Source organism: Prenolepis imparis, unplaced genomic scaffold (assembly GCF_030444845.1).
Source record: "Prenolepis imparis isolate NDT839.2.m4 unplaced genomic scaffold, iyPreImpa1.0 SCAF_13, whole genome shotgun sequence".
In the NCBI taxonomy this organism is placed as follows: domain Eukaryota; kingdom Metazoa; phylum Arthropoda; class Insecta; order Hymenoptera; family Formicidae; genus Prenolepis; species Prenolepis imparis.
Genome location: NW_028141171.1, coordinates 5,453,853 through 5,466,566, shown reverse-complemented (window position 1 = coordinate 5,466,566; position 12,714 = coordinate 5,453,853). Strand labels below are relative to the sequence as shown.

At 32.8% G+C, this 12,714-nt stretch overlaps 1 protein-coding gene across 6 annotated transcripts in view; it reads left to right on the top strand.

Moving 5' to 3' along the window:
- Rhea (Talin_middle and talin-RS domain-containing protein rhea) overlaps nt 1–12,714 on the top strand; it is a 48,314-nt gene that overhangs the window by 18,932 nt on the left and 16,668 nt on the right. For 5 of the 6 annotated variants that reach the window (XM_083053559.1, XM_083053555.1, XM_083053556.1 and 2 more), the window contains 2 exons: nt 11,153–11,351; nt 11,794–12,195. In XM_083053559.1, coding sequence (XP_082909685.1) covers nt 11,213–11,351; nt 11,794–12,195 — 541 coding nt within the window. In that variant the 5' untranslated portion in view covers nt 11,153–11,212. Of the gene's footprint in view, nt 1–552; nt 968–11,152; nt 11,352–11,793; nt 12,196–12,714 lie in introns of those variants that run through there. The other variant, XM_083053558.1, reaches the window with a different exon arrangement.

Here is a 12,714-nt window from a genome sequence, read left to right as displayed (position 1 = left end):
TGGACCGAGAGAGTCCAGTTCGCGTCTCCCTCGGGATTCCACCTCCGTCTCGGATCCCCAGAGGATCGCGGATCTCGTCCCGTTCGCGGTTTCGCAAAAGGGGGTGGAAGAGACGGGGGAGGGAAGGAGGGTAACGTGGAGATCGCGACGCGATGCATACATATACACGCGGTCATCGAGGGATGCTGCGAGACTCGTGTTCGCTCGAAGCCATCGATCCTCGCAATCGAAGCGATTCAGTGACGTCTGTGCGGGACTCGCGCGACGATAAGACTAATCGAGATAAGTGGAGATAAATAACGCGCAATCTGACAATCTGTCTGTACAATCGTTTCTCCGTCGTTGTCAATTTTCAATATTCGATTTGTGACTCGTAGTGATTTTTGCCTCAAAAATAATAGCGTTCCGATCTTTCTGTTATCGATCAGTGAATTAAACTTTTGATTCTCTCTTTTTACATTAACTGTAAGAGTTATATATATACACGAATCATTTTAAACTTATCTTTTTGAATCTCAAATCAATTAAAATTGCTCTTTAATCTATCAGTATATTATTAATTCTTGCTACTGTGTTAATTTTGCTTCGTCAAGCGGTATCGTCAAACGTCAATGGATAATCTCGTTCATCGAGGATCGCTGATTGGATCGATTAATGGAATGTCGATGTAAATAGCGAGATTTACGAGGTTATTGAAGCTCGTGGTCGACGGTAGATCGGTCGCAAACTCGAGTAAATATATTAGGAATGGAGCTGAACCCGTGCTGCAGCTTCGTAGGGATAGTAAATTATCTTTACACGAGAAGCTTGCATCGGAAACGGCGGCGATCGGCGCCCAACATTCCACGATCCTGGGTATTATTAGGAGTCCAAAATCAAGTAGCCAGAATATAAATGTATAGACGTAGTTGTGCTGCGCGCTAGATCGCTAACAATAAGAGCCAAGCCAATATGCCATCGTCCCGAGGTAAATATCTCATCATTCATATACACTTGTGATATCTCATATCACGTCATCAATGTTCATTATCATCATTATCATCATCATCGCTCGTTAGCCAGCCACGTGGCACTGTCGCCTGTCTCTAGCAATCCAAGAAACGTCGCGCCCCGTTTCATAAAAGACTATCTCGTAATATTAATAGAACAGATTGGAAAATAAATTGACATTTCGCGACAATTCAATGAATAGAGAAAAGAACAGCTGTAGAGTTTTTATTTAATTGTAAATTATTCGAAAATTTTTTTAAAATTAACATTTATTCTGTTCCCCTCTTTTATAATATGTGGTTTATAAAATGAGGCTCCGATCGTTTCTCGCAAGAAGAATGCTGTTCTGACGATAGATTAGAGTAGAGTGTTAGATTTAGGTTGAATGCAAGTTCTTGCATTATTTAAAAAAAACATTTTTTTTTTCTCCCACGAAGTTGTTTAATATGTGACGTCACTGCGCGAGAAGCTGTATGGCTTTATTTGTTCAGTTCGATGAAATATTCATTTAATTTAGATGGTCAACAGCATTTGCCATTTCACACTTTTTACACGTGAATTTATCAAAACTTTTGTTGCGTCGATGGAAGTTTATGTACAAATATTTATTCAATCGATTTATATCTATAAACATCGGTGAATGTATTTGTGCTTTGTTTCGTAATGTGCAAGCGTGTGTACATTTTATATATTTGTGTGTATAGCCTTATTATATATCATAGTTAACATTACTGATGCATCCATTTAACGTAGAATAATGAAAGTAAAGTGTCACGAGCGTAAAACTGAATCTTTTTCTCGTCATCTTTTTCACGTTAAAGTGACGCAACATAATAGAGACGTTAGAGAGAATAATTATAAACATTTAACAGCGTTATACACTATTACAAAGTTTACAATATATAGTGAATTCGTGCGAGTATAATCATCGTAACCTTACTCATCGTAAAGCACAACTAAAACTTTTATTTAAATATCTAATTTGCATTTTATATCGATTTTAAACATAAATGTGTTTTACGTAAATGTGAATTAAATTTTTTCTTCTTGTATAAAGCAGGAATAAAATTAAAAAAAAAATTAATTTCGAGTTCGACAACAAGGATATTCTTGTACAAGAGAGAATTTTATGAGAATTTCCCTGATTAATATTTATCACAATAAAAAACAATAATATCTATTACAATAAAATATAAAATATGTTTGATTAATTTTACCAAAAGTATAGTAAAATTAATCAAATATATTTTAAAAATTCTTTCCATATCATATTGTCCCACGATTACCATGATTTTCAGGGTATAAATTCTAAGAGAAAATTCTCTCTGTGTACAGTCGTCGAGAATTATTATATAGGGGTTAATAAGTTGAATGGGATTCGCAAAGAGTTGTTTGATACATTTTTACGATTTAACTGGGATAGTGACGCTCGGAAAAATGCGATGACATCCGCAAAGGGTGGCAATGATACGGAAAAAGAGTGAGAGAGAAGAGAGCGTGAAAGGGGGGTGAAGGGCGAAAGGGACAAAGCGTTCAGGGGGTAGAAGCGGTATGAGAACCGACCAACCTCCCCATTCTCCTCGTGAGGCGACGATGAAGTTAAAAAAGCTGACGACGGAGCTATAACTCGCCTCGAGAATGGAGCATGGTAACTACATACCGCGGCGAAAGTAAATGGCAGTAAGTGTTTCGTACTTGCACACCATGATATAATAGCCTCTTCAAGCCGTGTAAATTTCATTAGACCGATACTGATCCTTTCCTACGCGAAATTACCCAACCGCGATTTTTTTGACAGTATTAATTAATTATTTTTGCAAGTGCAACAAATTAGTAATATATTATATAATTGATTTATGTTACATTATTATATTTATATATTGAGAAACGATTTGTATTATACAAATCGATATACATATTTATACTATGTAATTTATATAGTAATTATTAATCATAAATAATTATATGAGATTAATTTATGGGATTAATTTATTAGAGGTTATACATGTTTGAAATTTAGAATTATTAATCGCGCGGCAATTATCAAGGGATATTATTATTATCTTTATTAAATATATTAGCGTACATTAATTCATCGAATCAATTGCAGTCAAAAGTGCAATCGTTTTTCATTAATAATCGATAATTTAATCATTATTTGATGATTACACAATAATCATTAATTAGTAATTCAATCAGTCTGTAATTATATCGGAAGTAGTCTATGTAATCACGGCGATATCGATAAGGGAAATAGGAAATTATGTTATCAGCATTAATCATGCGAAGTGGGTATACGAAGTATATTCTAATGCATAGTAATTTGCGATGAATATATGCATTAGGCTTGTCGTGAGCAGCAACGCGTGTGGCCTTGCTAATACTTACACGAACACGTTTCTATCATCTTTCAAGCAAAAACACTAATTATAGATATGTTGTGTAACAGCACGTTTGAACGATAATAAGTAATCCTAACCATAAACGTTTTATTCGAAGTTAACTGCAATTTAAATAAAATTCTGCTTTTCTAGAGAGTAGTGGGAGGGAAACAGTCATAAATCTTAATTAACTCATACTGACGCTTACGAAAACGATCTAGATATTGCATAGAGTTTGCATAAAAATTAATTCAAAATGCTGTCCAAAGAAAGAAAGAGGCTTTATTTTTTATACGCATCTCTCTCTCTCTCTCTTAAAATTCTTTATTATATATTTCTTAATAACATAATTAATATTTTAATTATTTATTTTCTCTTTAATAATAAAAAAAATTAAATAAGAATTATATTAATATTTTATAATAATGAAATAATAATAATTTACTATTTATAATAATTAAACATGGAGCAATATTACACTAGTGTATGTATATACATTACAGGGTGTTAAAAAATTAGCCCGACAAATTCTGAAGGGAAATATTTCAAAATAAACATTTTTTTATTAATACTATTTTTCTGTACGACGTTTTTAATTTTATACTACTTGGTATGAAATAGGAGTTTATGACTTAAACAATAAATAAACATATAAATAGGAAAATTAAATTGTATTTTAATTTTGATCAAAACATATGGAACAAATACATAAAAGTAATTCACTTTTTTTACAGTAAATGCTCAAAAATTCCTCCATTAATTTTAATACAAAGGTAACAAACTGAAAAGTCACAAACTCATATCTCATATCACGTAGTATTAAAACTAAACATTGTAGAGAAAATTAGTATTAACAAAAAAATGTTTATTTTGAAGTCTTCTTTCTCCCTTCAAAGTTTGTCGGTCTAATTTTTTAACATCCTGTATGCCATTAATGTGTTGCTAATGAAAATTATTATCTAATTTCCAGAAGCTATTAAATATTTTTCCCTCTCTCTCTTTCTCGGCGCAAGTGAAATTAATTTTTGCAAATTAGTGCGGGAAGAGGGGGATTTAACATGCGGTAAATAACGTCGAAACTATTAAATCGCTCGCGCTGCTCCGTGATGATAAATGACGGAGTACCTGGACGAGCGACAGATTAACACGTTTCCACTATAGATTCGCCGTTTCCACGATAATCGACGGGGGCCGAGAGGGCTGATTGGCACGTATGCGCGGCACGATCAATTAGGGAGTGGATCCGAGAGGCCGGTAGGATTAGCCGATTTTGTAGAGCGCCGGCCGCATAATCGCGTCTTCGTTATCCTGTTAGCCTCTTCCGCTTTCCCCCCTTTCCCTGCGTTTTCCTCGACCCGCCCGGATCGCTACCCTCAATTACTTCGCGTCAAGTATCATCACGGCGGATACTATACGTGACGTCTAATTTTAGAAACGGCGCTTTTGATTAACGCGAATCGTCCTCCGCGATTCCTCCTCTTTATTCCGCCCTCGTATGTATCTCGCGCTTCCCGATCTGCTAAATGTTAAACACCGCGCTCACTGCGTTAATAATAGCGCGTGTGTCACATTTGACAACGTCTTATAAGTTAGCGGAACAAAATGAGCAGAATCGATTCAAATTAATATTTTTATTTGTTGCTCATTTGTTGCTCAAAAGTTGCCAAAAAAAAAATTTGTTGCTCTGTTACTTTTTTTAAAAAATGATGTTCCGCTAAAGGAAGATTAAGTTAGCGGAACAATATACATATATCAATAAAATTGTCATAATAATCTAAGAATTTGTTGCTAATTTGTTGCATAACTTTGCACGTTGTGTGGTTCTCGGGCATTATTTAATAACTTATTTTGCAAGCAACAAATTCGAAATTTGCATATTTCGAGAGCAACAAATTTAGGCAACATATTAGTATCAAATTTAAGCGAGCAACATATTTTTTTCCAATAGTTTACTCTTGTAAGTTTGCACGCTGAGCGGGGTTTTCGGGCATATTTAAACTTATTTTGCAAGCAACAAATTCTAAACTTGCATATTTCGAGAGCAATAAATTTAGGCAACATATTAGTATCAAATTTAAGCGAGCAACATATTTTTTTCCAATAGTTTACTCTTGTAAGTTTGCACGCTGAGCGGGGTTTTCGGGCATATTTAAACTTATTTTGCAAGCAACAAATTCGAAACTTGCATATTTCGAGAGCAACAAATTCAGACAATATATTAGGATCAAATTAGAGCGAGCAACACATTTTTTTCTAAGGGTTTACTCTTGTAAGTTTGCACGCTGAGCGGGGGTTTTCGGGCATTATTTAAACGTATTTTGCAAGCAACAAATTCGAAACTTGCATATTTCGAGAGCAACAAATTCAGACAATATATTAGGATCAAATCAGAGCGAGCAACAAATTTTTTCTAAGGGTTTACTCTTGTAAGTTTGCACGCTGAACAGTTTTCAGGTATTACTTAAACGTATTTTGCAGGCAAAAAATTAAATATTTATAGAGCAACAAATGAGCGACAAATTAGCAACAAATTCTTAGATTATTGTTATGACAATTTTATTGATATATGTATATTGTTCCGCTAACTTAATCTTCCTTTAGCGGAACATCATTTTTTAAAAAAAGTAACAGAGCAACAAATTTTCTTTTTTGGCAACTTTTGAGCAACAAATGAGCAACAAATAAAAATATTAATTTGAATCGATTCTGCTCATTTTGTTCCGCTAACTTATAAGACGTCATTTGACAATCAGCTGTGCGTCGGAATGGAAGATTCGCGGAAAATTTAACATATTGGGCGAGCACATATGTAATGTATGTAAAAGTGAATAATGGCCGGGAATGTATTTTAATATATCAAAGGGATATTGAAGTTCGATCGAGAGATGAAAGACCTATTTGTGTTTTAGCGAGCGCTGCATCGAGAGAGAAAGATCGCCGAATAAAGAAGCGATTTTATTATATTACGTAAACAAATTTTTCTTTCCATTCCTATAACGAGTTGTTTTTTTCAGCTTTTATCGCGTATTTTTTTTTCAAAGAGAGATTATAAGAATGTTTCTTATTTTCTATCTATATGGTTATAAATTTTATAAAATATAATATTAATGTATTATATCTATTTTTAATTTGTGTAAAAGAAATGTGTAATTTTTTCACGGTTACATCTTTGATGTCACGTTTGCCAATTAATAATAATTAACAAACTTATTCGTAATCTCTCACTTATATGTTTAATTTTATATTTATCATCGAATTTATTGTGCAAGTAAAAATTGAGTTTAATATATATGCACGAAACAAAGAGTTCGCCACTTTATCATCAGCCTTTCATGATGAATGTTGCGAAACGCGTACGTCTCCCTTTCGTAAGAATATTCAATTTCCAGCAATATCAATGCCAGCATTGTCGAGAAGTGGCTCCATCCTACTCGCAGTATGCATGGAGTTGATGATCCAGTTGTATGTAATGAGGTCATTCCCTCTGAATCGAGTTCGTGCGGGTAGGAAGGTGACGTATTGCGAATCGAACGAAGTAACTTTGTAGTCAACGGTGGTTTCAATTTCGCAGTAAAATGCCGTTGGCTCTGCGAGCGATTGCCTGGAGCTGTTACGCGATCTTTTTTTTTTTTTTTTTTTTCTTTACATTCCGCTATTCCGATATTCACTTTGTCCTGCTTTTTTTTTATTTTTTTTATTTTTTTGTAAAAAGGAAGCTTTGGCTATTTCGCGCATGATGCTCGCAGCAAAAAGTATTAGTTCGCGTCTCTGATGAAAGATGAAATGCTCGTCCTAACCAGGTATAGCAAACATCGCGAATAAAATCGATTACGTATTAATTTAAATAAAGTTTTACTCTATTTATGTTAATTTTTTTATGCAAAATAGGAAATCCTTCTGAACAAAACAGATATAATATTTAATTATTATTTAATGAATTTAATAACGAAGGAATTTAATCCTAGTTTCTCGTATCATATGCAAATCATATCGAATTATGATGTCAAAAGAGAGATCTCATGTGAATATTTTTCTTCGCGGAATACGAATATAAAATAAATTAGAAATATTTTTCTCCTGTGTGAATTGAAGTAAATTAATTCTTTTGTACATCATTATTTGCGTTTGATAGTATAGATTGATAAAAAGATTCTCTCTTCGATGAATAAATAGCTGTAAATCTTTATCACGATTGTCACGAGATTCGCTCGAAAATGTAGGTCATACGCAGATTGAGTTATGCGTGTATTTTTTAATGCAGGATAATAAAACAGAGAGTTGTATTTTACAAATCTGTATACTATGCGAATAATGAAAAGAAAATACAAAAAATTTATTTCCATATATTTGCAAGGAAAAATTCACATGATTTCTCGCACTCCTATCGTAATTAAATATGACTGCAGTGAAAACAATAGAAAAGTCGTATAAATTAAAATTTATTATAATATATTTCAGTCACCAACAATCTTCAAATGTAATAAAACGAAGAGGCTCTGATGTATAAAAATAAAAATTTAAGTAGAAAAAAGCTAATAAGAATTAGGCGTAGAAATCAGGTGCAACAAATTTGTTTTAAAATTTTCAAGATAGACCAAAGGAAGGTTCGAAACGTTCAAATTAAATAAAGAAGATTTTTAAATATAAATTTGTTGCTCTTGATTTTTGCACTTGGCTCTTATTAGTTCTTTAAATGCTACTTTTATCATTATAAAAATTTACTGGTAACAGTTTTTATCAACTGTGCAAACTCTTGATTGTTACATCATTAAATCATAAAATATTTACGAGTTTTTCTTTCCAATTAATTATTATTATCGGAGTCCTTATATAATTAATTTACTATTTTGATTTTATAAAATATTTAATTATTAAAGAGGAAATATTTGTAGCGTCGTTTCTCACAATTGTTTTAACACGCTTCGTTAATTAATACATTCGATAATCATTCAGATTCCCGAATCAGAAATTCGATATGCGCGATAAAATCAAAATCATACATTAAATTGGGTGAAAATTGTTGATGAAAAAAAAAAACCAAGGGCGGTGAGAGGAGCGGGTTGAACCGGGGGAGAGATAGGAGAAAACGAAAGAGAAAAAGGGAGAGAAAGAGAGGGCGAGCGTATAAGAAAGGATAGCCACGGATACAGCAGGGGGTTACGCTCGGAGTTTGACACAGTGAGAGACCGGCGTTGCTTGGCAACCTCTAAGGGTGGAAACCCACATTGGCGTAGGGTATATACCTGCGACGAATTTATGCGCCATTATCATTCCTTATATATCGGCCCACCCCGTGAGAACACGTGGAAAAACGCGTGAATGAACCCTAGCTGCCTATCCATCCGATTCGGGATGAATAACGACGAAATTGGCTGTTTGTTCTCGCGACGTCTAATTACGCGCCTATTGTCGCGAGTAATATGCACCACAAATTAACATTAATCCGGGGAGATAACAATCTTCTCGGATGAGATAACCGAAAGCTGTAATCCCGAGTTCTGCGGTTAGGTCCACGTCGCCCTTTACAAGTATTATATATATCTGGGAATGAAGTAATGAGACACTTTATTTAAATTTGATCTCGGAGAATACGTCTCTATTTCTGTCTCGATTCTCCCCAGCAAGATCTGTTCTCCAAATAATCTTTATTAAGACAATCCGATGTAATTAGGATATACAGTTCCTTTCATCTTTCTAGAAGAGAAGTGCTATTCATTCGAATCACATCTTGACATCTTATTTTTTATTAGAAAGTTTTGTCATTTGATAAACTGTCGGATGCTGCATATCACTTATGATAATTTAATCGTGTCAATTAATAAATATTTTTAGATATAACAAATTGAGAGATATTATATTTAATTATCTCGCTCTCAAGTTGGAAAGAGCGAAGGGGATGTATGTATTTCCGCTTCATTTACTTCCACCGTTGTTTCTACGCCCGTGGAAAATTGCACCCTGTGGCAAATTCTATGGCAAATGTAATATGTCCCATCGGGAGATCGATATATAGACACAAGTCCCACGGTGGCTTTCTCTTTCAGTTCAGCGCATCCGGGGCATTTTTAATCCGTCGTCGCTGGTTCCCACGAATCCGCGCAAGGATTTTATTTTCGCGGTCCTTTTTCCAAATATTTATCACGGTAGATTAATATGTATGTATATAAAGCTGTATATAAAGCATTTTTATTTTAAAGCGATTACATCCTAAATTGCGTTGAAAAAGATAATTGCGATTCTTCAAAAATTAATAATATAGAGCGTGTATAATTAAACGTCATTATATCGACAACTTTGTCGTTGGATTGTTCTGCGTTTTAGCGAGTACAATAGTCGATCTCTGCAACTTGTTGCGTTCAATTAAGAAATTATAGTAAGGTTCCTCGCGTGAAAGATGAATTTTAAATTTCTCGAGCTTAGTTGTTACGTTCAATTTCGTCGTAAAACGGAAATTGCACGTTCCTGCATAATCCTTTAGATTATCGTCCATGTAATACCGGGGGGGATTATCCGATAATACTTTACGAGGTCGTTTTTTTGTACAAGAAGGAGTGTTTTCAAACTCTTTGTGACTCAGGAATAAATATCCTGCTGATCGATAGAGCATTAAGTTAATTAATATCTACGGATGAACCGTGTCGATGGTCTCTGTTAAACTCGGATAAGATGGCCATAGATTTTAAAATGCAAAAAACATACTTATATTTTTTAATAATATTTGGCACTTCAATAAAGTTATTACTTCATTGAAGATTAAAGTACGTAATACTATCAAAATTAAACAAAGAGTATTTAATATTTATATATTAATTTTAATAACAATAAATACTTAATATTTATTATTAATAGCTAAATATGTAAAATTATAAGTTGTTTTTATTACTTTAACATGTGAAATATATATAGATGTATGATCAACTGTCTTATAATACTATGGCTATCTTTTCTCTAAAAGTCAGGAAAAATGGCCAATGCTCATGTTTTGATATTTTGATAATATAAATTAAAACATGAGCCATCTCATTGGCCATCTTTCCTGACTTTTAGAGAAAAAATATTGCCATAGTATTATAAGACAGTTGATCATACATATACCTATTTCATGTTAAAGTAATAAAAACAACTTATAATTTTACATATTTAGCTTTTTTATTTTTATACATTGAACATAATTTAACATTAAACACATTAAACATTAATATATTTTTTTAATATAAAATAAAAACTTTTATAAAGAAAATTGAATTTTAAATATGTTCTTTCAGATTGATTTTTTTAACTAAAAATAATCTTTGAAACAATCTTTAAAACAGAAGTAAAATTTTATATATAAATAAACAAAATATTTTAATAATGAGAGTGGGCCATCTTACCCAATATGTGAAGAAGAGATGACTATAGTATTTATAAAAAAATAGTGACAATGGAAATAAAAATTATGGGTTACATTATAATTTATATATACCTTCATTAAATGTAGGTATATATGTGTCTAATGTTGATTATGGAGGCTCAACTGTAATTTATTCGATGTTATAGCATTTTTTAGTAGACTATGAAAAACTTTGGAGATAATCAAAATATTTTCAATATTGTTATTCCGAATAGTATACGCATATCAACTATTATAAATATCGATCTTTGAGAATAATAAAAAAACGCACTATTTAGCGATTATTAGAAAAATTGCAGCATGTGGCCATCTTTTCGGTATGGCCATCATACCCGAGTTTACTCTAACGTCTCGTCTAATCTTCTTTTACGCCACTGTCTTTTTTCAGTCGAGTGATTCTGGAGGTTTTCGCGCACGTAGAAGATCGCCCCAGGCAATCGCAATCGCAATGGCCACGCTATCCTTGCGCATCTCTATACCGGAGAAGAATGCTACCAAGATGATGCAGTTCGATCCCAGCACATCGGTATACGACGCCTGTCGTATCATCAGAGAAAAACTCGCCGAAGCCAGCAACATGGGACAACGTAAGTGTATTTTTCCCCGATCGAATCTATATTGTCGAAATATTTCGGTAACACTCTCTCTCCTTTTGCGGTGTACACATTTTCCAAAAATAAATAAATATCTTTTTCGCATGAAAATATAAGTCTTAGATTTCAATCTTTTTTTATGTGATCAACGTAATATTATATCAAAGAATAATGCAGATGAAATAAAATATATAATTTCGGAAATATCTCTCATTTACTAATTCATGCAATAAAAGGATATTTAAAGAATCATACGTCGAGATTTAATCACTTAATTACTTCGATGGGAGTAATGAAAATTTTCAATTTAGCATTAAAATTCTTTTCTCGCACGTTCTATTATTCATATAATAAATGTATTAAAAATATTAAATATAGATACTTGATAAAATTATACAATTTCCAAAATGCGTTATCTTGTTACTCTTTCTCGTAGCGAAAGATTACGGCCTGTTCCTCGCTGATGAGGACGTGAAGAAGGGAGTCTGGCTCGAACCCGGGCGAAATCTCGACTACTACATCCTGAGAAACGGGGATCTACTCGAGTACCGTCGTAAGCTTCGTACTCTCCGAGTGCGGATGCTGGACGGAACGCTGAAGACCATGCTGGTGGACGACAGTCAACCCGTAGCAAATCTCATGGTGGTGATATGTACGAAGATAGGCATCACGAATCACGATGAGTATTCTTTGGTGCGCGAGTTAGTGGAGGAGGAAAATGAAAATCAGAAACCCGGAAATTTCGGCACTCTCACGTTGAAGCGAAAGAAGGAGGAGAAGGGCGAAAGGGACGCCAAGATGGAACAATTGAGGAAGAAGTTAAAAACCGACGATGAAGGTAATAAGATTTTCAGCTTTTAGTTATATTTAAGTATTTTATTATTAAGTTTTATCTAAGTTTGATATTTTAGTTTGATATTTTATTTAAACTTAGATTTAAAATTTAATCAATACACAAGGAGTGGATCGCAATTAAAAGGAAATGATATTATACAAAGCTATTAAAATATATATAAAAATATACAACATTCTTTCTATTAAAAAAAAATTAGTTTCTTAATATTTTACACATATAATTTTTTTCTTGAATTACCTAAATTATTTTAAATTGTTTTATTACATATAATATAATATTGTATATTCATATTTGTATATTAATCGTTGTAGTTGAATGATATATAACAGAAGATAATTAGAAAGATCAGAGTTTATTAGAATTCAATTAAAAAAGAAACACAAAATGTAAATGTAAATTATCAATATTCCATTTTTTTAAATCAATTTTTTCCAAAATAAAATATGATACAAAAATCTTCTATTTTCTTCTTATAAAAGAATCATCTTCTTTTTTATTGTA